The 27,260-nt window shown below is 33.6% G+C and overlaps 1 protein-coding gene across 2 annotated transcripts in view; it reads right to left on the minus strand.

The window, feature by feature from the left end:
- mirr (iroquois-class homeodomain protein mirror) overlaps positions 1 to 27,260 on the minus strand; it is a 55,769-nt gene that overhangs the window by 22,305 nt on the left and 6,204 nt on the right. Inside the window, exons 2-3 of one of the 2 annotated variants that reach the window (XM_090101626.1) lie at positions 13,459 to 13,763; positions 7,213 to 7,322 (exon numbers count right to left, since the gene is read on the minus strand). In XM_090101626.1, coding sequence (XP_089957752.1) covers positions 7,213 to 7,322; positions 13,459 to 13,731 — 383 coding nt within the window. In that variant the 5' untranslated portion in view covers positions 13,732 to 13,763. Of the gene's footprint in view, positions 1 to 7,212; positions 7,323 to 13,458; positions 13,780 to 27,260 lie in introns of both variants that reach the window. The other variant, XM_090101621.1, reaches the window with a different exon arrangement.

The raw sequence follows: 27,260 nt of genomic DNA on the forward strand, positions 1-27,260 counted from the left end.
AGTATTTCATAAAGCGTAGCTACGCGAGCACGATGACAGACATCTTTATTTTATTTCTAGACTAACACTAGAAATACATAATTGTGTTTATTTTACATAAATTTTGAGTTATCTCAATAATTCCACCGTTAGTTATTCATTTAGCTAATGTTTAATGCATACAAGTTCTTATAATTATTCCACTAATAATTACGTAAAATCTACAAAACTTAATATAATTACACGTTAGTTGGTTTCATCAAATCGTTGATGTGAGGTGCTAGATCAGATAAGAGTGACGTACACCTGCCTTTGATCGCATCAAAAACGGCCTATTACACCGTTATTAGTTCTGTAACACCCCCCATTTTATAACAATATAATTGATACTCCAATTTTGTTATGATTTTAAAGATTTGATGGATTGAATATGTGTATGTTTCTTTTAGCATTCATAGCTTATGGACGTTTTTTTATAATCTGAATTTAGTTAGTAATTGACTAACTAAATTCTTTATTTGTGTGAAAGTTTTAATAGTTGGTAACATAAATATTATATTAAGTGCATTGAAGCTTTGAAAAGGAATACTATTTCGTAATAGTAAGAAGTTTTAAATAACACGTTCTATTTTGAGTATGTATAATTATTGCATAATATTTTTAAAGTTATTTCGTGTTTATATTATACAGATAAAACATAATTTTGTATTATTATTCGTTTAATCATCATCTAGATTTAAAACAGCATAATAAATACTTAACGGATAAAGAGGTGCAAATTGTGCATTTACAAAATGATATAAACACATTAATTGAATCAACCAATAAGTGCATTATTATTACTCATTTGTTTACTTAAAGCAATTCATTTTATCTCAAACTAGCATACCGCCCGCGGCTTCGCCCGCTTTGTCTAAAACCTAATCACTACATCACTATCACTACATAGTATAAAACAAAGTCGCTTTCTCTGTCCCTATGTCCCTTTGTACGCTTAAATCTTTGAAACTACGCAACGGATTTTGATGCGGTTTTTTTAATAGATAGAGTGATTCAAGAGGAAGGTTTATATGTATAATAACATCCATTAAATAATGGAGAAGTACTGTTATTTTTGAGGTTTCTAATGTGATGTCGTAAATAAATAAATACATTGAATACACTGTTCATTTAATATAGATCTATATGGCCCTTTACACCGTATGATTTAAGTGAATATTTTCGAAGATTTTACAGATTTAAAAATTGCGGGACGTAGCGTTTGCTACGTTTGTGTTAACTGGCCGGCCGCCCGGCTATATAATATTTTATACCCGTGCGAAGCCGGAGCGGGCCGCTATGTTTTTATATATACAATGTTCACAGTTTTTCTGTAGTGTATTTAGTATCAGCATTACAATTTACACCCGTGCGAAGCCGGGGCGGGTCGCTAGTAAATTATAACTTAACTTACTAAAACCTTCCTCTTGAATCACTCTATCTATTAAAAAAACTGCATCAAAATCCATTGCGTAGTTTTAAAGATTTAAGCATACAAAGGGACATAGGAACAGAGAAAGCAACTTTGTTACACGCTTTTTTATACTATGTAGTGATTATTTTAATTTTTAAAGTATCTACTAGGTATCTACCCACTGCTTGCAAGTTATTCAATTAGTAATTAAAATAACGGTTAATATTATGGTTCTTGTAAAAGAACGTGATATATATTCGATGTATGGAGCCGGTACAGTGCGCCAATTAAAAACATATAAATCATGTTTTCACCCACGCTAATATAGAAATAAGGCAATTGAGCTAATCTTTGAAGTTTAATCGAGAATTCTTATGGTCATGTGTTGACTGTATAGCTTTTTCTTATAGTTTTTGTATGGTTTGAAATTGATCGATTTTCTGTTACTAGATGTAGAACGGAATAGCTTTTTTAGGATGTTATTGTTATAATTATTTTACAGTTAGTTTACAGTTAATTGTAAGCGGTGAGAGAATTGAGTAATTATTATTATATAATTGTTATACCATAGGTATAGAAATAAATCTCAAGTTCTAAAGCTGAAGCGATTGATACTGTAATTTGTGTCAAACAATTTAAATACACACTAAATTCTAACGGCGCTAACGCAAATATTCTAAGTGGACAATTTTAGATGTTGAATGGTTGCAAAAAAATAAGGTAAGCAAATGTATCTAATACAAGTCATAATTAGATGCAAAACACATTCAACACTATCCTTTTATCATTGTAGAATGTAGATTGTCAAATAACATTTTATAAAATGTAAAATATAGCCCATTATTTAATTTTTAATTATCATATTCATGTAACTGAACTGCAATTATCATAGAAGTGCAAGTCTATTAGTTTTCTGCATGTATAATACATACGGGTAAAAAGTATGTATAATAACTTCTCATTACGTTATTGTGAAATTGACAAACAAAGTAATAAATTTATAAGGTTGTTTATTATAAAGCTACATACGGTAACCACGATAAAGCCCTTTTTATAATATACTTATCTATGCTAATATTATAAAGCTGAAGAGTTTGTTTGTTTGTTTGTTTGTTTGAACGCGCTAATCTCGGGAACTACTGGTCCGATTTGAAAAATTGTTTCGGTGTTAGATAACTCATTTATCGAGGAAGGTTATAGGCTATATATCATCACGCTACGACCAACGAAAATTAGCCGAAATACGGCAGATTTATTTAGAAAAAGTAGGTAGTTAATTACAGCAATTCCATGTGGGCGGAGGCATCTGCCAATGATGATGTTGACAAAGTACCCGTGGACAATATTAATCTTTCTCTCCGAACTCCAAACGTTTCATTAACACCAACGCATGCGTATCTTTTTACCGACACAAATTAATGACCGTTCTGTAATAGAAAAATCATGTTTCACTCTTTAAAGTGATATAAATTGCTAATTATAACTACAACGTCGCGGCTCGCTAACTCTCTGGTAAAAACATCAAGAACGGTCTTTAGTTTATACGATCGATGTACTAAGACTTAGTTTTAATTAACTCGGGCAAAAAATTCCGAGAAGAGGCGCTAAGCTAATTATGTGAATCAATAACAGTGACGAAAAAGGTGTCAGCTATTGCCGTATTATACCTCCGCCGGTTTTTTCTCGAATAATCTACCGTGTTTGGAGCGAATTTAGATGCAAGCGCAGTTAACTCAGTCATGAGGTTCATTAGTTTCTAGTAAATTGGATTCTTGGTTGAATCGTTATTTCGCTGTCCTATTGCACTTAGAAAATTCAATAGACCGTACCAATAAGTGATTCATAGTTGATGATTACATCCCGTGACGGTACGAATTTTATGAGTTGTAATGTTTTGTTTTTCTCAAATTAATGAAAGGAGAATTTATTGACTTTATTTATGGCAAATTTCTATCGCTCTATCTTTTGAATTATGCCTTTTCAAATTAGTTCTTTGTAAATAAGTAATGTATTATTTGTATTAAGGCCCGATTTTTCAATCTTTGGATAAAACTTATCCGTCCAATAAAGTATTACACGATAATATTAAAATGTCACTTAAACTGTCAAATACGGGCAATTAGAATACGTTTTTAAAATGGTAGTTTTATACATTATTCGACGAATAAGTTTTAACCAAGCATTGAAAAATCGGCCCTAAATTACATAACAGATATAATAAACACAATAAAATACTAACTCTGACCAATCAGCTTTACACTGTGACTGACATATAAATAGAAATTGGCCCGGTTGGCTTAATTCATCAGTGCTGATCCGAAACCACTGAAGGTAATTAAATCGAATTAGTTCATAGGTGTAGATTGAGACTTAACAAGGAAAGACGCACTATGTAATCAAGTCACTGCAATGAAAAGCCGACCTTAATCGAAGCTTTTAAAGCTCACTATCAACAATTACCGCTGAGATCTGTTTTCCTACATTAGATTGAATTAAAAGCGCGTCTGTTAACTGTTCCATTAATTCTTATAGATGCGAATAGCAAGCAATAGATTGAATGTAAAAGGTAATAAAAAATAAACAAAACGCAGCGTTATCGGCGAGCAGCGATCTTTTATACATTTTTGTTCAATAAAGAATATTTCTGAACAATTATTGGTACTTAACAAATATCTCTCAATGAATGAGGCATAGCTTGATTTACTCCGTTCTGTTAGAGTGGTCATAAGCAAATATGTACATATATTGTATAATACGATACGGAAGAAGACACTGCGTTAGCAGGCACTGGGCAATACTGACTTTATCCGGCCGGCACTCCCTATATGCAAATTATAATAAATTACAACTATTATTCACACACACACTCAATACGTATATCCTTTCTTTTAAATTTTTAGTTCAATTTCTCTTATTATTATTATTTTTTTGTAAGAGTTTATTTTTTTAAATCATCAAATTTTTGGCTAAAGTGATACTTGCATAGTATAGAATTGTTATAATATTCAGGTATATAACTTGTATCAACGGACGGATAAATGTCTCCTGTAACACAGGACATTTCCTAGCTTAGGAGACATTGTTCAAATATTGCAATTAATTACTTATACTATGTAAGTTATCCCATAATTGCATGTACATGTATATTTTTTGTTGTCAAATAAAGAATTTATTTAAGTATTATTTATTATTCAATATTCATAGCATAATTTTAGGTAAGTGATTTCAAGGTAATTGTGACGACAAATAGAAATGATGGTTCGAAGATTCTTATATAATTATTTATAGTGCAATTAACATATAAATTATTTATGCAATGTTATATGCGTTAAGCTTTGATATTTCCAAAAACTTTTTTTCTGTACGGACTACATTATCATACTAAAATTAACTGAGTATTTTCTTAGGCAATGCTTCCCCAATTTTGTAACATGTATTTACGCATCATTACTTCTAATTATTATTTATATATTTTTCTCCAAGAACCGGTAAAGTATCGAGTTCTGTTTCCAAGTAATTAACAGTCGTTTATTAATTGAAATTTCATGTAATTCGCTGATTTATGTCAGGAACACACCCAGATTCATTCGTTTGTATCTAATAATAATTCCAATATTGTTCTAAATAACAATTGACATGTCTTCAATCCTTTACTTGTAATTAACTTGTCAATATCGACTGTAGACTCGAAAAAATAATATTGGCACTCACGAAATCACTTTCAAACAATCTAACCTTGGTTTCATTTCGATTTAACGATAATAACCGTTGTGATATGTATTATGTTTCAAAAGAGGTAGCATTTCCATGTAATTATATATGTATACAGTGATTACGATTAAAATAAAACACAAGTAATGTAAGAAATATCGTATTATATATCTAAGGTATTTATCTTTAACGTCAACTTAAATATTTTAGTTTACATCGATTTCACAAACTTTTATTGATAGATAATAAATCAATGTTGATCTTTTGATAAAACGCCTTCTTTAAAATAATTAATTAGTGATTCGGATTTTTTGTATTACCTATACATTTTATGATGTTTGATTTGAAAGGGTCTCAAGTATTTATTGATTTACATTTATGCTCGTTTTTCCTTTTAAATTAAATTCAATTTTATGCCTGTTTCTATTCACTACAAGCACGTAGTTACAAGTTCGAGAGTACAACGAATATTTTTTGAAATTGGCAATCTCACCAGGAAAAAGCTTTTTTTACAATTATATTTCTGGCATGCTTCGGCAAGAAACAACGCCACGCTAGGTATTCCACGCTTTCACAGAAAACCATGGCATATATGTTGTTGTTATAATATTATAATGATATTCTTCCTCATCTATACTAATATTATAAAGCTGAAGAGTTTGTTTGTTTGTTTATTTGTTTGAACGCACTAATCTCGGGAACTACTGATCCGATTTGAAAAATTCTTTCGGTGTTAGATAGCCCATTTATCGAGGAAGGTTATATAGGCTATATTTCATCACGCTACGGGCAACAGGAGTGGAGCCACGGGGGTGAAACCGCGCGGAGCAGCTAGTTATAAGATACAATCCCATCTTTACCCCAAGCTCTCTTAAGTAGTGATGCATTTCAGGAATTAATATAAGTAATTAGAAATGATTTACAATAAGGAAAGTGGTAGTTTAAGTTAGAGTTTGCGTGAAGACGAAAACCAAACATTTTCAGCGAAAACCACTTACTTACGTCAAATGCTATCGAATAGATTGGACATGGACATGAAATATTTTTTAACTTTTATAGTTTCGATACAAAGAATCATAGTTTAATCAGCTTTTATCATATTCCTCGATTGTTTATACATTTATATCGCGCGGTATTTTGTCACAACATGGTTATTGAATAATTATTATTCCACGATTTTCCGTATTTGAAATAATCACTAAAATCAATCAGCTTATCAGATTTTCAGCGGCTACCAACAAACACGCTATCATATCAATTGAATTGCTAATTACAAATCAAATAATTGCCGCCACCATAGAATCGTTTACGAAAATTGATATAAAGCGCGGTCGGCGATAAGGCGCCATGTTCTATGTAGCTCGCCGACAATCCGATACAGTTTAGATAATCTGCTACAACATTCATATCTAATAAACTCATGTTCTCCGACCTTTACAGGACGCTGCTATCGGTTCACACAAGATCCTTATTCCTTCGACTCCAACGGTACTCTGGACGCACTGATAAATGAATGTTGATGAACGATCGGGGACCGATACAAAAAAATCTGGCGAAAACGAAGCGAAATTCCCTAAATTCACGTATTCACGATTGGGTAATGTCCGTCCCAAAAAGGAACGAAAGGCCGCGCGAGGTTTTTGGAAATTGGAGCGTGAAAGACTGAAGCGTGTGTGATGCTCTTTTTCGCATTTTCACGTATGTTACGTCGCTCAATTCGCTGGCAAAGCCCAGGCCATGATTTCAGCGATGCAACGTGTAGTTAAAAATTAATTATGCCGGTTCTAAACAGTGCTCTGACGCGCATTGGGGGATGCATTTTAGATTAAGCCGGTCCGCTGCTTACGGATATATTTGATCATTCCCTGGGAATCCATTGCATTGCAAATTTATTAATTTGCCTATTTCAGCATTGCAGTGATTGGTTGTAAAACTGAATAGACGATTGATGTAGATTTCATGTTTACGTTTTGGTTACGTAAAGATTATCTAGGACCGGAAGATCTTATCTTAGGATTGTATTAGAATAACAATAGTATTGTGAGAAAATTTATAGAACATAAACTTACCCATTAAAAGGATATCCAGCAAACGCGGCGTCATAAGGATGATAAACAGACGGGTAGGGCCAACTTGCGGCACTTGCTGCCAAATTTTCTTTCAGCTCGATGCCCGCTGCCTGTTGAATATAATTTATTTTATTAAAATATACTATCAATTTAATATACAATCTACGACACTTAAAAGCATCGGTAGTAGATACCTAGGTTCTTTATTTTTAAACATATTTAAATTTTATGATAATTAAAAGGACACGGATTATCTTTTTGTTTCACTCTGGAAATATTTCTTAATTATAAGTCACTCAAAGCTTGCAAATCCTTGCCTGTTGGCTCTTATTAATGTCTATTTATTGCTGGATTTATAACATTATTAAGAAATTAATAATTATACTTTAGTCTCACAGTCGCGGTAATTGTAAACACAATGAAATGAATATAATACAATCTAAACTATCGAATTCCATTCACGTATACGGAAGCGTTAACTTAATCCATTACAAAAATGGACCTCAACGGATTGATTTTTTGATCGATCGCTCGGTTGTCTTAACTATTATTATTTAATGGCTAAAGATATGAGAGGCGTTCATCAATCATCTTGGAATAGACAAATGTATCTTTAAAAAGGGATTTGTTTTGCCCTCGCCGGTCGTGACCTTATTTAACAGATGTCTCATTCAATTATTACGAGAGAATAGTTTCTAAATTACGATTCGTCGATATCTTCTTCGACGATTCGAAATTCATTGAAACGTATTTTTAATTGAAGTATAATATCAGTCGGCCTCGACAACGACACAATATAAAAGAGTATATATAAATCGTTGCAATTTTTGGATTTCTACGTCGCTATAGTGCGATGAGGGTCAAATTTATAGTGACACATTAAAAATAACTCAGGAGCGGATCTTAATGCGGTCAGCCAGGATAAATCTATCAAAAGATTTTGTTGTCCAACAACTTCATTGGTGGCCGAATCGAAAATCCGATAATAAATTTTACTCAAGTACGACAGCGTAATCCAGTCGCAGTGATGTTCTTTGTTGCTTCGATCTCTTTGGTACAATTCCAGTTTTCTGTTAAATAATCGGGCTAAGCCGTGACGAGAATCTGCACTTACCTGGATTTATTGGCGTCACATTGTTTGTAATGTTTGCTTTGTCGATTATGATTTGCGTTTTCAGCCTTGAGCACCGAATCGGTGAGCGTATCGGTGAGCGTATTATTTTGAAATGTTATCTTTGCCGTTCTATTTACTTGGTGCGTTGTTATTAGTTTTTGTTAAGTGTTTTGTAATTAATGAAGTTTAATTTGAAACAACGCTACACAATTTTATAGATAAAGAAAACGTTTTATAAAATCAATTCCATTGTTTTAAGTCACCAATTATTTTGTAAAAAATGTTAATTGTTTACGTTAATTGTAATAATTAGGTATCCTTAAAACGTCGTAACATTTAAAACTGAACATGGTAATACAAGGTAATAACAACATTAATCAAAAATTAATTAGACGTCTAATAAACGAAGTTATTGCAAAGCGCTCGATTCATTTGTAGCTAAAACATTACTGTAAGGTGGAATTGATAATGATCGCGATAGTCACAAATAAAAAGGTCGTCGTAATCTTGATTGGTTCTGTAAGCTTAATGGAAACTATTCTTCCATTAACATTAATAATAATATGTTCCAAAGGGATATTTTTATGGGACGAATGTGTTTATAATCCGTTGAATTATATTGTTGACACGCAATCGGTGAGGGTAGCAGGGTGAATTCGGAGCGTCATTCTGTTATAACTTTGACTTTGTGATATGAAATTTTATACGCAACGTGTTGTATTTCATAATCTTCGATATAATGACTTTCAATTTGCAGTTCTTTAGAGAAGTAAGGGGTGTGATGAAATGTGTTTATCGTAGCTAAAATTATATTTAAGATGCACGTCATAAATGGTATAATACATATCCTTATTTGGACTAGGTTATCTTAACACTAATGACTGAAGTTAAAAACGTTGATTTATAAAGATAATAATATTTATCAAATCAATCGCGATTATCGATTCAATACCTATCTACTACCCATTATACATTCAAAAACAAAATGACATATTTTGTTCAATGTTTATTCTTTAGATATAGTGTAACGAGGTCTATTATAATAAAACAAACACAAACATAAATATTGTTTTATTAACCTAACATATGAATTAGTGGAACTGTAGGTAGTTCATAAAAGTGCTTTTAATAATAAACTATATATTAAATCAGTTCTAGCGAAGTGATGTATTTATTTCTATCCACTTCATTGTAACTATAAATTATTTTTTTTGGTTATGATTTAGGTAGTTTCCGTTCTGTGTCACCATATGCGTAGACGCATTGATCAATTAAATACGTCGTAAATATTATTTCGACGCATCATGAATACCTTAATTTGAATTTGGATAGTTTTTCTTTTGGTTTTGTCTTTTTGTTTGACAGTTTTTGATAGATTTATTAATCATTAGATTAGTAATACTTGTTTGAGGAAAAAATACAGGAATAAGTAAATAAGTACACACGTTACGTTTTTTTATACAGTTGAACTACCTTTTTGTCACTATATCGATCTGCAAATTGACTACCATATACTTATATCGAAGATTTATCAAACCGAGAATGCAACAAAAACATCAAGCTCACATATTAAGTTAAAAACTTCCAATATTTAACATACCGACATATTTTATAACTACCGCTGAATGAAAAACGAAAAAAAACTGGGAACGCTCAAACGTCGTATTCAAAATAAAACGTGTGAATGGAAAAAAAGATACCACCGAGAGCACGGATCGGCCGCAAGTTCACACTTTCGCCATATGATAAATGATCATATCTCCATGAATGATTGAATCGTCTACCGGCACACGTTCTCGACCACACCTTTTAACACCTTCCTCCAGCTTTACTACGTCATATATAACGCGCCTGGCTACTTTTATATTAACATAATTATCATTCCGTCACCCTGCACCCACACTGTCGTACCTCTATAGCGGCTATTATCACCGCATAGCAGTTCCACATGTGAAACGCGGTAAGACAATACTATCACCATCACGTATTGAATTCGGTAGGCGATAACTCATTATTCAGCGCGTCGCTGGAATCTCAATACATTTGTTAAACGTATTAAGTTATTAAACCCGACCGAGGTAGGAGCGTTTTTTGTAAAGAACATGCATCATCGGATTATGATTCTAATTTATATGTATTCTTTATTCGGAGACGGTTATTGTTAAATCTACTTAACACGATGAAAGATGCTCGCAGCCTCTTTTACTGGGATATTTTGACATCGGATCCTAATTATTTCAAGGTAATACTTTTTATAGAGGACAAAAAAGACATTAAAAAAGGTACTTATAAGTGCTGGCTCTTAATCTTCTTTAGTTTAATGATATCTCGATTTGATGAAACGAGTTTTCGTGTATCGAAAACATCCTTTAGCGTATGAAGCGAGCACGGGAGTCGAAATATTTCGAAAAACATTGATTTCAAAAAAACGTTTTCATTTCTATACAATAATTAAATTTGACATTTATTTATACGGCGTCGAATAATTTCCTTGACGACTAGTATAAAACGAATTTGCTTTTAAATGATAAAGATCTAATTTGTCCCGCTTTTTAATAATGTAAGTATAATATTATACAATGTCTGATTGTCTACTGATACTGGCGAGATAGTGCGAAAACGTGTCAATAACTCGTTTCGTATAATATATTAATGAGGGGTTTGGTATCATCACAATTTGATAGCCGTCGTTACCTTGTCTATAATATAGTTCTACAACTATTCCAAAAGTGATTCATTGATGTTTACGCGAATAGCTGTTTGAGTGTTTGCGAATTGTTAGGACCTGTTTAGATATAGCAGATGGTTATATAATATGTATAATACGTTTTAAATAAACGAGATGTATTCCAGAATAAAATGCGTTGGTTAAGAAATATCTAAAATATACGGAAATAGGTTTTTGACAACGTCTTAATAATTCGATAGAGCTGGCTGCACGCACGAAAAAACATGACTCATGTGGCGCGGCGTTACCTCGCTCTGAGGCGTTCCATGTTAGGCTTGTGCAAGCGAGAGCGCGGAACGAGCGACAAAGAAGCACACGGACGTGGTCACGTTCAACTATCGTCAGTACCGACCACAGGTACCGACTTTACAGACAACCAATTTTTTAAAACATAGTGTTGTTGCGATATTTTACCAAGGTATTGGTATGGCTATAGGCTACACTCATTTCATATACCTACTTACATTACCTACATTGTTACAAACGTCTAAGATTTTCAACAAAAACCATAATTCAAATTTTATTATATGTAATTATATTAAGATATAAAACGTAGTTATTTTACATAACAATAGATTTATTGCCATTTATAATAAAAAATGTTGTCAAATAGGCATTTTATTGACATTAAACACGACATGTTTCTTTCTATAAGTTTACCTGTTTATATAACATAGCTAATTACAAGCAGTGTGGTTTCATACATATTGAACCATATGTCTATTAAGGTGACTTCACACTTGCGTTCTTGCGACATTTTTCGTATTATAATATCAACCTTTCTTATTAGTATTTTTAATAATGTATGACAAGTGTGTATGACATTGTTATACTTCGTAGTTCGTACCTAGTACCTACATAGGTAACATATTATAGTTAAATGTTATATTTATTATAAGATATTTGTGTCAATTACTTTTATGGTTTTAAGATGCAAAGTACTTTTAAACGTTCAAGTTTATTCACGATTAACATTTAGTATTTACCAATGTTCATATATTTGAAAAATAACTGTATAAAAATGTTTCTATACGCTCAACCACATACCTAATTAAAACCTTAATAGATAAAATGGTAAACATGGTGTTAAGGTCACAATGGCACCTGTTGTCAAATGAGGTTTCCTATTTGTAATTATAATTAAATAGATTTAGTTCATTAGGCCCACATTAGCATGTCAGATAAAGATCAATGCCATACAACGTGCGAACAAGTTTATAAATCGTGTTTTTGATCTAGCTTCAAGTGTAACATAGAAACTGATTATGAATGTCGCATTTTTTACACCTATACAACACTTTTTATTTGGTTTAGCGATTGTAAAAATGTAGTACATACTTTCGATCTAATTTTGCACGGGAATATATGTCTCAATTTGCAAATTTTGTTTTACTATGTTAACAAATAAAAATTGAATTGTGACAATTTAAATGTTATATAAATATTAATTAATGTCGTTGTTTTCGTGACGAGAGAATTCGTGTCAATAAAAATACATTTGCTGTACAGTGTACACACGAATTACCTATACAATTCCAACGTTTCGACATACATAAAGCAAAACACCATAACACAACTCATTTCAATTTAATTGAACAGAATACATAATTAATTTAGCACATTGATTGACGCGGATTTCGATTTAATCATTGGAATGTGGGTCAAATAATATTCTTCGGGCGTTTGTTGGTTCACTTATTTGTGTAAGTTGAATATATTTCTATGTAATTACTATTTAGAACGCACTACTTCGTACGTAGATATATTTTGATGTGTTTTTTTTAATTGGTAAACTACTAAGCCTAATTCCTTAATGTATTATTTTGCATAATTTATTATAATGTAAGTACTTATTTATGGTACCTAAATTATAAAGTTTAGGTAGGTGGGTATTATAATATGTATAATGATTCATCATTCATGGAGTCCCTAAGTATGTGTGTCCGCCGTTATTAATTTATTTATTGTTATCAACCAATTTTATCTAAATTTATATGACACGAGTTGATGTTACGCGGATTTTATAAGATTAATGAAGAATCCTTAATCTACATCATAAAAAGTAATCGTATAAATATTTGGACGTGTGATTACGATAAAAACAAATATTATTTATTTTAATTTTATTATTTATTTGATTGATTTGCCTAAAAAGTTTATCACGCATTTTCTGAATATCACCTATAAAAGTTGGTTGGAGTCTTCAACCGTTATACATACATACATATGAGGTGACCTGTATATGGACGTGTGTGGGAGCAGACCTGTGTTGTGAGCCTGTACAGGCGACTGGAACAAGATCTGAACGGTACACCTGATCGTCCCCACATACGTCAAGCGACCTGCGTAAGCATACCTGCACATTAGAACGTAGCATGTATGGCTTACATTAGGCGATACTTACTGTATTGGCATAGAAGGGCGGTTGGTCCGCGGCCAGCGCGGGGAAGTAAGCAGCCATGCCGGCCGCGGCGGCCGCGTCGGGGTACGGTGCGCTGTACATGGACAGCGGCACGCCCGACGCCAGCCGCTGGTAGTTGAGGAACTCGTACTGACAAGAGCACACGGTCTGCCCCGTGATCGGGTCCTGGAAGATCGGCCGGCCTGTGTCGCAGCAGCGAGCGGCGGCGGCGGCAGGCGAGCTCGGCCGAGCCGCACCCCCCGCCCCCCCGCTCATCCCCGCCTGCGCCGGCGGCGGACTGTTGGAGGCTGTCGATATGGTGCTCTGTAAGTTGTAAATTTTGAAATGCCTTTATGGCGAGTTTCCACATTCGCGTTTGCAACACACACAATGTTATAGGTACACAAAAAAAGATATCGGAGGCCTCCTCGCACAGCACTGTCGCGTTGCATGCTTACGTGGTTATCCATCAGTCTTGACGCATATTGAAATACGAGCGCGAAAAAATGGGTTATAGATGAGGATTTAACGATTGCAAGGGGTGCACCCGGGGCGTAGCCGCCGCCTCATCAGTCGACGTACGCAAATCGGACACGCTCGCGAAACCCTTTCGACGCATTGTGCGAATTAGATTATGCGTCGTCTTGACGCTAATGCGACGCGATTGATAAATTTTGAATACGATTACAATGGGCTCAGGCGGAACACATTATTGTCATAATGGAATTATCTACCGGCCTACCTGAATCGATTGCGCGGTCGTAGAGCAAATATTGAATCGTTGAAAGCGAACAAAGGAAGCTCGCGAACCGTCCCTTAACGTCCTTTCCGATTGAGCGTTGCGGATTCATACGTGGATAAATAACTTTCTAAATATTTGTCATTCGGATGAAAAATGGTCCCGCTGACCTAACAAATGCTGCTCTCAATAGGATTAAAAACCGAGAAATGCCACCCGCTTATGATACTACCCGTCAGTTGAAAGAAAATAAGAATTATACTGCCTTTGTGTCCTTTCCGTGTTATTATAGGATATTTCCGGACGAAATAAATTATATTTGAGTATAGATCTCTCGCATTGTGATAACGCTCTCTGACATTTTCTGTGTGGCGTTAAACGTTTCGCTTGTAAATGTGTCGTTTTTAACCTTTAGTTGCGTAAGACAGTTGCGAGTCGCGACTCGCGATAGGAGCGTATGGTCACGACGCTGCCGACCGGCCGAGGCGGAGCTGTGACCTAGAAGAAATAGGGCTTCCACCCTAAACGCTAACGCCATTTTACATGGCTGTTTGAAAATTTCGACCTATCGCGAGGCAGCGCTTGCCACCGCGCCTGAAAACATTTATTGTGCCGAGGGTATTATCGAGGTAATCCCGAAGCCGTTAAATGTCGAATCCCTGCATTACGTACATTACATACCCTGCATAGTTATTTAATCCTTACTCGCAACACTACCTATACCGCAGGTTCCAGTGCTATAGGTATTATTGCCGTGCCGCTGTTAACCCGACCTAATGTCGATCGTAATAGAGATCGAATCGGAGTGTTCCACGTCACCCACTGAAATTGACGCCGGTGCTTAAAAGGGATTCAATCCGTTCAAATGATACGAATGTTGGTTGAATGAAACGACGAAATATCAGTATAACATAATGTTTGATTTATCCGTGTAGGCAGCCATTATGGAACGAGTTATACTAGGAAATACATGGGTACGAATAAATAGATTGCATATTTATAGTTCAGAAATAGGTACCGATTGGTATTGGCTAGGTACATTCAGTTATCACGGCTATGAATATAAATGTCGAAGCTTTCTATGTTTGTGTATGTATTTCCCTAAGAGACCGATGCTTACAAGTGTTTGACACTCGAAGGGCTCATAATCATCACATGTGATTATCACCACCAGGTCTCGAGAGACGCTCGCGGAAACAGCCACTTATAAGACCATTTGTGTAACACCCATCGTTGTCAACGTTTTTGCAATGTGGCATATTCGGACTTTTACCGAAATTGTTTCAAAAGTTTGCTAATTATTGATGAAGCAGTGCAATTAAACAAATGTATTTGAAGAGAATATATAAAGAGACTTATTAGAATTGAAATTAACGTTCAATTAAAAAACAACAAGATAAACAATAATAATTAAGCAAACAAACCCATTTTAACAAAAGTACCAGATAAATTTAAGCTATTGATTTGAATAATATTTATGAATACAATAAGTGAGTTTTATCTCGAGTCGATATATCACTTGGTTGTAGTTTATACGATTCTAAGTGGGTGTCTAGTGCTTCGATGAGTGAGTGCACGCCTTATCAGGAGCATTAATTGTTGGAACAGCAAAACGGTCTGATAACGCCCGCACTAATAAATGGTTAGTTGTATGGCTTTTTAAATCTGACTTGTTTGTAGGTTATTAGATGTTAGATGATTTGTTACTGAGTTTTTGTTATAAGTGAAATATGTACGTATATTATAAATATAAAATAAATAATATACCAAGGACCTATCAAATAAATAGGCATTTGATTTAGCGAATAAATTTAGTGCATCTTAATAAATAGTAATTGCATTGATAAACATAATAAATACTAGGAGGCTCGCTCATAAACAGAACTAATTGTAATTACTAGAAATTTATATACTTAATGAATATTAAAAGTTTACCATTCTCTACAATATGTGTTTTACTTGAGTATTAGTTATACGCACTAATGTGTATTTATTAGATTAAAAAAAAAAACAAAAAAAAAGTTGTCATCGCATCCTTTTCAAATATCGGACGGTTCAGGATTAAAGTGCCGCTCCATCTTATCTCTTGCAGACATCTTTTAAAAAACAAACACAAGAAGTATTCTCTTTTTCCCTTTTTTATCGTAACCCGCAGGATGTGTTAAAGTCGTTAAGCCCTTTTAAGTGTTAAACCATGTATCTGAATATTCGAACGTACGCGACCCGATCTATTTGTTAAATAATGTAAAAACTTTAATCTACGAGAAATCGGACCCGGTGACATCGATTTTGTTAAAGACATCAGCAAGCAAAAAATATTGGTGACATGTCGAGTGACGACGCAGCAGGTACCTAGTTTTTTTGCTGACGTTTTAGAAATTTACAGTAAGTTGGACCTTGTATAGTAATTCGACTAATATGCTCAAAGACAAGACGGACAAAGGAACCTGTGTCACTAAAACGTTATCAACTTATTCCGCGGGATTAAATTACAAATGATAGTATTTTTTTATCGAGACATTAGGTACCTACGTTAGTGTTATCTTTGTTTTAGGTTTGTAGTGCCTTGACTTGAATTAAATGTATAAAGCATCAAGATTATTTTAAGAGGTTGTAGTAGGTTAGTGATATACAATATTGTAATTTATAAGAGGACAAATTGCAAGGAAAATAAGTGCAATAAAAGTACTTTGATTTAATTATATTTTTTCTCGTAACGGCATTCAATTATCAATTGATTGATTTGTTTGTTAAAATGGAGGGAAATCAGAAGCTTCTATTTTAGTACGAGAATAATAAAGTAACACGCAATATCATTTGCATTATTAATGTAAGTATAACAAAGACCAATACATTAAAATCAGAGCTAATTAATTATGTTTTTGTTATGGAACTCAGTTAGATATTTGCCATGGGAGAAACATAGATGAACTTCGTGTAGATAAGCCGATGGTAATATAACATGCTATATACAAACAAAAACTATGACAAAGTGATTAAATTGTTGATAAGGGAACAGCGTCACGGAGCGTTGGCTTCCACGCCGTGCCTGAGAGTGATTCTCGATCCTGCACTTTGTTAATTGCAATTAAATTTAATTATATCATAATTTGTTCAATCTACAATCACGTGGACGTTAATTTTGTACAAAACTGTATTTATGCGTGCAAAAAGCACGCTTGGATCCTCAATGTAAACAACTGAAGAAGGTTCGAATCAAATAAGATGATTAACAAATACCGTTTAGTACTTGTGAAAGTACATTATGTTTTTATATAGAAATTTTTAAAAAGGTTTTCGATGTCTATCTTAAGCCAAACATTATTTAAAACCCACAGAATATCTAGAAATCGAGAGGCGAAAGCTGGAATGGACGTGAATCAGTTCGTCATAGGGACTAAACGGTAACACCTGGATTAGGGCAACTTGTGAACGCTCAGACGTGTGAAATCCCCTTTTATATAATGACCTACCTGGATTTAACACTGCACTGCATTCTAAAAGTAACATACTCGACATACCCACCTCCGCGCAACACGTCAACCTCGTTTTATTATTTCAAAAGCCCAATAATTGTTTAACGCAAATGCATCCTATATGAATATATACATACATATTAAAGCATTTGTTATCGCGGTATTGCAAAATTAAATATTTACACAAAATATATTGAATAACAACCTCAAGCTAACTACGATAACAGGATACGAGACTATAACTAACTTACGCCATTTAAATAGATCAAGTCATATCGAATACCTCTAGGGCAGTTTTTATAATTTCCTCTTCGAATAAAAACATCGTTGACCTTATCAATATGGGTAAAAGTACAGCAAGCTTGCATTTAATGTGTAACGTTGCAACATTTACTGTTACAAAAAACGTTATTCTGTTAAACAATGAACACCTAATAATCGTGTGATTTTTAACTAAGCGATAATAGGAGAACATTAATTAATTACTACTATTTGCAGTTTCTCGAAACATCGACGTTAGAAACATGCGATCGATGTGGAACTTAATTCAAACTTTCATCGGATTCACACAGGTCAGTGACTCGGCCGAAACACCTTTCGAACAATGTGTTATTGTAAAATTCAAAACGGCTGTTATTCTGGTATAATCATCTCGCGATATTTACATAAAATTGTGTATTTAATTGGACAATTACATGGTGCGTCGAGCGATTACTACCCGCCCGAATCCCGCTTAAAGATATCCACGGTGATAAGTTAAATTGGCCCACCCCCGAACGCATAATACCTTTGGTGGAATTCACACCTTCCCTAATTAAGGACGATTTGGGGAACGGTGAAATATACTGCCGGTATAGGAAGGAACCGGCCAACTTATAAATATGCCACAACACTAAAACGATAAATGCGTTGTAATGCTTTTATAAATGCATAGTGTATCGAGAGATATTTCGGGCTGATCTTTATTTCCGGATCATGTCTTAGAGAAATTTTAAAGACTTATAATCGTAATCATATTCAATCCACTGGCAATCAAGAAAATTAATCCGATAAAAGTGTTCCAAAAGATTGCAAATATTACAACAACACATACGGCTTTCTCTGAACTTAAAACAATTTAAGAACACAATTTATTTTATCGTATCTATTTTTTCAGACAAATTATCACTGTACGCCATAAACAATCTCACTATCTGAAGTGAACAGCTGCTTTTCTGGCCTTTAAGAATTCGCTTGTTTCTTGAATGCCCTCTTTGTTGTAAAATATGACTAATATATTGTAAGCACAAACCCTTATAATAAATTGATTGTAGCCCGGTTTTAAAAATAGTATATAGAAAAATATGATTTTATATTAAATTAAAAACTTATTAAGCAATTGAACATATTATTTTTTGGATTAGATCTAGTCAAAAATGTTAGGGTATGTTTATGTTGGCTAAGCTCCAAAACGCTTTAATTTTTGGAGGGATCTTCTCCGATAGATAGATATTAGATATTATGAGTAAATAATTAGGCTATGATTTTATATCAAATTATAAGCTTATCACGCAATTGAAATTAGCAACTGCTCTAATGACTTACCCAAAAATGTGAGGGTATATTTATCTTGGCTATTGGCTAAGCTCCCAAACGCTTTGAAGGGATCTTCACCGATAGTTAGATATTATTATGATTAACTAATTAGGCTACAAGTATTTCTTGAAAGTTCTGTACTTCTACATGGTGTAGCTTAGCTTACATTTATTTTTAAATTCTAAGGTTACAGTTATCCGTAGGGATGTAACGATACATGATTTTGCCGATACGATACCGATACCGATATTTGTAGTAATGTATCGGCGATACCGATACCGATACCGATATCGATGGCTTGGTAGAAAAATAAATAGTGAATTATGCATAAAAAGTTACCAACATTTAACAGAGACAACTGTTAATCGTATTCTTTTAAATAAAAATGCCAAATCAAAAAACAACAAAACCATTTATTTTAGTAGGTATTATTATTTTACGAAGTCAGTTAAACTTTAAGTAATACACATACAATCAGTACCTAATAAAAGTTTACTATTCTGCCGTCCTTTAACTAGAAAGCCGTTAAGCCCACGAAGTGAGTTTCGAGTAAATGGCAAAAAACACGGAAATCGTTATTTCTTAAAAATTATGACACTTACAATAATTATTGTGAGATACATCGATCGACATTTAATTATAATATTATATATTAGTTTTTACCCAGAAACTGTTGTACATAATTTATTTTTAAATTCACTTTTTCTCGTTTAGTTCAGCATATAATCTGAAAATTTTAACTATTTACTGGACAAGACGGCCGTTCACATACCATAGCGACTTTTTAGCTAAGTAATTTAGTATTTTTATTTTCATTTTGTGTTTTTTTTTTATTTAGTTATAAAATGCTTACCTAAAACGTCGTTAAGCTACTATAACTACTTTTAAGCTATGACTTTCGTTTTAATTTAAATTTCAAAAACTTTATAATCAGCGTTTAAGGGCTTTTGGATGCTTTTGTACTATGATTCTATATAGTTGTACTAAATTTTAATCTTACTAATGTTAAAAATTTGCTGCTGTCTGAGGCTTTGCTCTCGGGAATTACATCCTCTAGGTCAACCAATGGAAAGGAAAAGGATCAAAAGCTTTTAGGTTTAAGTATAAAGGATTTAAACACTATCTAAATTAATTGTTTTAGCGTCTTATTGTGAGTAACAAGTATTTTAAACTCTTTTACTAAATGACTCTTTTAAGTTTTCGATAAAATTAACCTTTATTTCTCGTCATGTTCACGTTTATTTCATTACAGTGGCTCATTAAGGAGTTAATATTGAGATAAATCTACTCGCTTTTCTTTTTTGGAACCGTATATTCATTTAGAATTGCAATTTTAACGTTATTTTATAAATATTCTTCTGCGAAGCCATCATACGAGTCACGGATATGTGAGTACATATAGAACCACAAACAATGTAAACATAAATCGTTTCCTGAAAAAAAATTAAGACTTGTGCACAAGGTTTTTGAAAAAATACACCCTGGTTTCAATAGGGCTTCAAGCTCTTACATGTGGGACGCTCTTAATAAATAATGTAGAACCGCTTATCAAATGATTAGAAGACTCTTTCATCCACATTCAGAAAATATAATATACCAGAATATGTGGAAAATAGCAGGAGGTAGAAAACTTTTTATTTGCTACAATGTCAAAAATACAAATCTTAATAATCTAATACATATAAAGATAAGAAAAAATAGCAATAGTTGCAAAATGGACTCCCCGTCAGCGGGTCAAAGGTAGTGTACTCCTAACAATTTTTGTATCACCATCTCTAGTACATTGCTTGACAGTCGATTACTAATTCCACCCAAGGGGTAAATTACATAATTAATAAATAGTTTTAAAAATTAAATAGTACAGACTGTCTTTCTTCTCTTTCTCGGTTACAGAGACAAATCAGAGTCTAAACAGAGAAGTACGATTGAAAGTTCGCACTGTCGTAACCATTACCTACCAAATTTTCGTAACTTTGACTTGTTATATTTTCCGTAATTTAGCTGCTAGATTGTTTAAAACTTAGTAAACCTGATCAGAAACAATACGTCTTGTAAAAGAAAATCAAAAACAATCTGTACTCTGCTTGGGAGCGACATTATTTCATCATAGTGTACTAATTCACAAACTATCTTCATATGGGTTCACAGGCCATTTTCTTAAATGGCTCAACTCCTATTTGGTTAACAGGTATTTCTATGTTGTTGTTGATGGCTATAAATCTGATATATATGATATAACTTCAGGTGTGCCGCAAGGTTCGCACCTAGGGCCCGTCCTGTTCAACATTTTCATAAATGATCTGCCAAATGTTTTCCTTAACTCGACCCCTTACATGTTTGCCGATGACCTTAAGTTGACAATGACTATAAATAGCACGGATGATGCTTTGTTGCTGCAACATGATATCGATAATTTGTACGCGTGGTGCAAAAGCAATGGTATGGAGCTGAATATCAAAAAATGTTCGCACATTACATTCACACGTAAGACAAATCCTATCATCCACTATTACACGATGAATGGCTCTCACTTGCAAGTTGAGAAATCTATCAGAGACTTAGGGGTTATTATGGACAAAAAATTGACGTTTGTTCCTCATATTGATGCCATAATTAAAAAGGCTTCAAAATCTTTGGGTTTTATTATTAGAAATACCAAATCGTTCCAAAAAGCTGAAACCAAGATAATATTATTCAATACGCTGGTGCGCAGTATACTGGAGTACTGTGTTGTTGTGTGGAGACCTCATTATGCAGTGCACAGTCTCAGAATAGAGCGAATTCAAAAGCGTTTTCTAAAACATCTTGCATTTTCGGTAGGAAAATCCAAGGAATTGAGAAGCTATAATAACCGTCTAACTCATTTCAAAATTAAAAACTTAGATAAAAGAAGAAACGCATTAGACTTAATGTACTTATTTAAAATTTTAAATGGTCATATTAACTGTTCGGCGTTGCTATCTAAATTTAAAATTAAAGTTCCTTTTAAATATCCACGAAATCCCGTTAACCTTCTATCTGCCCCATTACGTAGGACTGTCCTTGGTTCCAGTTCTCCGATTCCTAGACTCTGTAGAATTTACAATGAATTTGCTAAAGATCTAGATATGTTCTCGCTTAGGTTAAATAAATTTAAGTACATTGTCCATCACTTAGTTTAAGTTTTTAGATTAACTTTTTGTTTCATGTATAAAACCTTTTAAAATTTAAATGTATGCATGTGGTGTTTACCTACCTTAAATTGTACACTTAGTTTTAAGATTAATTTCATATATTATATACTTGTTTATTTTGTGTAACAATTACTGGTAAACCTAATAAATAAATAAATAAATAAAATAAATAAATAAATAAATCATGACTCTCATCCCCAAAACTGATGCATCACCAGAATCGGATAACTGCCTTTTAGCTAAAAAATGAGGGTTAGCTGCTTTGTAGCTAAGCAAAAAAGTGTTATTAGAATTTTTCCTAAATAAAATTACTTAACTAAAAAAGCGTTAAGGGCGAGTAACTGCAAATAAGGTAAGGATTTCCATTGGAATCGTTACATGAAAGCATATCATAAAGCAGTTATAGTCCTTTTGCGTCTCTATAGTCAAGTATAATCTGATAACGTAGGTACTTTTAGTCAAGTAAAAAGCTAAAAAATAATTATTAAATCTGGCGGTTAAGGTACTTTAAAGGAAATTTAGCGAAGTAGTGTTGGTTAGACGCTTTCAAGTTATGGAATCGCTGAAAATTGTGTTACTTAACGGCTTACAATATTTTCATATATTTATAACTATTAATGATTCTTAGACAGAAAGATAGAGAATTCTGAACTCTAACACCCTACATTTAAAACTGAAAATTGACCATTTGAGGGTTAACGGCTTTTTAGTTAAAGGACGGCAGTATTGGTAGAGTTTTTTCAGAAAACAAAGTGCGCACGCGCGGGCGGCCTCCCGCATCGTTCGTTGGGCGCGGATTTTTGAATTATTTGATATCAAAAAAATTGGTTGTTTGTAAAGTAGGTTTACGATCGAGATGTTTACGTGATAACATAAGTCATAACAGTGGCAGCGCTCGAGATGAAACGGGAGATCGGTCCGTCTCTCTCTCGTTATACCTGCGATCGCGCTCGTGAGGTTTTGGTGTGACACAAGTTTATGAACATGTCACCCGACTAAAACGATTTTAAAAACGTTATCACGTTAAAAATTAAAAAAATTCAAAATTATTTATTTCTTTCCTTTACATAAACAAATTTGTGATTGGAACACTAAGCAAATAAAATGCTTGTGTCAGGAGGTTCCGCTCTTCCTTAACACTATTACAGAAACAGAAATAAAACAATATGAATGAATACAATGCAAAAACATAAAAGAAAAGAAAGAATTTAATAAAAAAATATCGGTATCGGTTGATTTATTATCGGCGATACCGATATATCGGCTTGCCGATATATCGGCCGATATATCGGTAGCGGTATCGGTATCGTTACATCCCTAGTTATCCGCAATAAATAATTATGTATGAAATTCCAGTTTAAAAATATATCTCAAAACCATTGATTCGTATATTATGGTCATCTCAAGCGAAACAGCGTTATAATTGTGTTTCATTCAAACAGCCCATTCATAAAATTGAGATGGCAACAATCCGAAACTTTGGATTCGCTCAATCAAATCCGGTGTTTTTGTAACTTTTACGACTCTTTTGGAAAATTGTTTCGTTTCCTTTCAATAACTATAATATATTTAAACACTTAATGCGTAATGGATAAGGATATCATGTTGCTAAAATGTTTCAATTCATTTAATAAAATTGATAAACTAAATTAAAAGGTCCTTTATAGATGGTGTTGTTTTTTTGTTTTATTACATCGCGAATATTTTAGTTACCTGCATATTAATTTTAATATTGATGCGTTCTTATCAGTTAATTCAGTTATATGATTGTGTGTATTTTTGTTCTTTAATCATACAGCTTTAACTCATTGTATGTTCGTTAAATGAAGTCGTTTTGATTTAAGAGATTTATCGGCTTTCAGCATAACATGTGTTTGAGTGAATCTAATAATAACGTTGCTATTTTGCTTGACCTGGGTGAACTGTTTTTATATTAGCCGTTTCTGTGTGTATATTGACGAGAAATAGTTTATGGAAGTTCGAAAATTTTATTCCCGTAATGGAGTTGATAAATATTAATTTTACAGTAATTTTATAAAACTTATTAGTTATTACTTGAATCAAATGTCTATTTGAAAACTCAAATGATTCTTGGCTTTCGACCAAGCATTATCGCTAAAAAAATATAGTTAAATTATTACATGTAAGTATTTCACATAAATATCTAAGTGTACCTTGTAATAAAGGTAGCAAATATTTTTCAATACCTGTACAGAATGTCCGCATGCTTCAGCTAGTTTCTGATACTTATTGGATTTAGTTTCGAATTGGAAAAACTTCTGTGAACTTTTCATAACAATACATTAAAGTTATTAGATTAATATCAGTTTATCATTTCATACTGATACATACAGTATGCTCCTAAATCATAACATATCAATGTATTAATAAAAAAACTGTGTCGTAATTTCGTTAATTCGCCCAATAACCTCAATTTCGATAATTAGTCCGAGAGTACATAGATTAATTTTCAATGATACACCTAATCAATTATGAGAGCAAATCCCGAAATTCCACGGTATGGCTGCCTAAAATTTCGTACCTAGGCAATTGCGGTTATCTACGGCGTTACGGTCCGGTACCCAATCCGAATTTATCATTAACGTCATAAAACTCGATAGCCCTACACATGTTCAAATCGCATAATGCGATCGTATATTGAATTATCGAATATTGGCGCCATTAAAGCGCTGCCAATTCAAAACATCCCGTGCTGTTCCCGAACGATCCTTTATTACTCCCTGTCGTTACCTACTAATCGACCACTATTACTAAAATAACTGCGAATTCCAAACCAAACACACGGTTGTGGAATCTACATTTAGCCTCTTTTAACTCTTTAATGTACGGCGATAAAAGGAACCTAGCTTCCATATGATATTCACATTTTTTAATAACGGAATAACTCCATGGCAATTAACATTTATGTTTTACGGACGCATATGTGTGTCACTTAATTATTTTATTGCGGATTCTTTACGAAGCTTATATAAGTTAATTAAATGAACCACCCTGTATTCGCACTACGTAATAAGTAGCCGACAAAGCTAATAATCGGCTAATTATATTTCTTTTGAAGTCGCAATCACTTGTAACAATACCGACTGATATGCGGCAAATACAATGCACCAGTCGATAAGTTATATCTAAGATATTATCATTACAACCTGTATATGATAAACGTTTGATTTGGACGTCTCTTTGATGTTTTTCAGAACGTAGGACTTCTAATTTCCCAGGAATTGCCTGCGCATGGATGGATGTGTTGACGTCTCGCGTAGAACATTTATGAACGCGCCGATTTCTCGAAGATTCTGCGCCGTGATGAGGTGACAAGTGACAGTTATAGTATGTGCACACCTCGTACGTTCCGATTGTGGGCGATACAACGCTACTAATTGTCAAACACGTGTAATTTAGATAGTGGGATCCTTCCTCGGGAGTTATTCAGATACGGCGAATAATTCGGTTCAGCTAAAGCGCAGTTCAGCTCGCGTATGACGCAATCAGATTCCACATTCCTCCGCGATAGGAAAATGATTTCTGTCAACAAACATTACAACTCTCTAAGTCTCTCATTGTTGCGTGATGATATTACAATAGATGGCGTTCGTTATCTCTTTCGCTCACGAACACAGCCACACAAATCCGGTTACTACGCTCATACGCTTACGCCACCATAACCAGTGAATAAAATAATACTTATCGTCATGAACGACTCCCATGATTTCGGAGAAATTAATTAAACTTTCTGAGAATCGCTTCGCCTATCTGATTAGGGGTTGTGGCTCGCTCGAGGATAATTTTAATGTGTTTATCGGCTTCATGTATAACGCCAGGTGTGTCGGTTTTGCCATCTCGACCAAATTTCACGCTTGGCTAAAAATCGATGTCCCGTGTGCGAAAATTATTCCTCTTTTATTTTGATCTGGTGTTAATTAACTTTTGACAACATTTTTTTATTCCGACACTATAATACCGAACCGCGTCATCTTAGCATGCATGATAAAGTTTCGTTATTAAAAATTTTCTGTCAACATTTTTTGTGCTTAAGAACTCGCGTATAAAGGTATGTAGAAATTCAATAACACATGCAACATACGAGTCCGATAGAAAAAAAGTAGCTAGACATTAAAACTTATTACTCGACACGCGGATTATTGACCCTCTTTCGCGTTCGGAATTATTGTATAACTATAGCGCTTTAATCCAATCATGAACGACTGGAATTTTTAAATTAAAATACATCGTATTTAAGCTTATAAAAAATATCACATTACGTTTGTAAAACAAACTGACTCGAAGAACAATAGTGGCCGGAGTTTACTTAATTACGTCTTTATTATTCTTTATTTGTGAATCGAAAAGGTAAGCATGGAACGTTAAATTGCGCGTACGAGCAAAAAGGGGTCAGGTCTCCGTCGGAGTGCAAACTGCAGAAATGATGAAGATTGTTCATGGCTCATTATGAAGTTAAATGAATGGTGCCGTGTTTTGTTCTCTTTTGAGACCCGAGCTGTTGAGTTGCGACCAGCCTGGAACGGGGTTATGTCCATGAATTTATTCCTTTGTTAATTTGAAAGTGTGGCTGTCGCAGTGGTTAGGATTACAGATTAATAAGGATTTTTAATTCAGACGTTATAAGGGCGATATGCATTCTTGCAATGTGCCATATTTTCAAATGTTCAGAGTTGTTTTTTGTATAAATTGTCTCATTGATGTTAAACTCTAACCTTAGTTTTAGTTTTGTCTTATTCAAGTAGTGTATGATTTTGTGGTTTTATAATCATCAAAACATAACCTCTTTAATTTTATATCTATTATGTAACAATTTAAATAAAC

This window comes from Colias eurytheme, chromosome 1 (genome assembly GCF_061535395.1).
Source record: "Colias eurytheme isolate Ceu_HAF_F1 chromosome 1, ilColEury1 Martin Lab GWU primary, whole genome shotgun sequence".
Taxonomy (NCBI): Eukaryota; Metazoa; Arthropoda; class Insecta; order Lepidoptera; family Pieridae; genus Colias; species Colias eurytheme.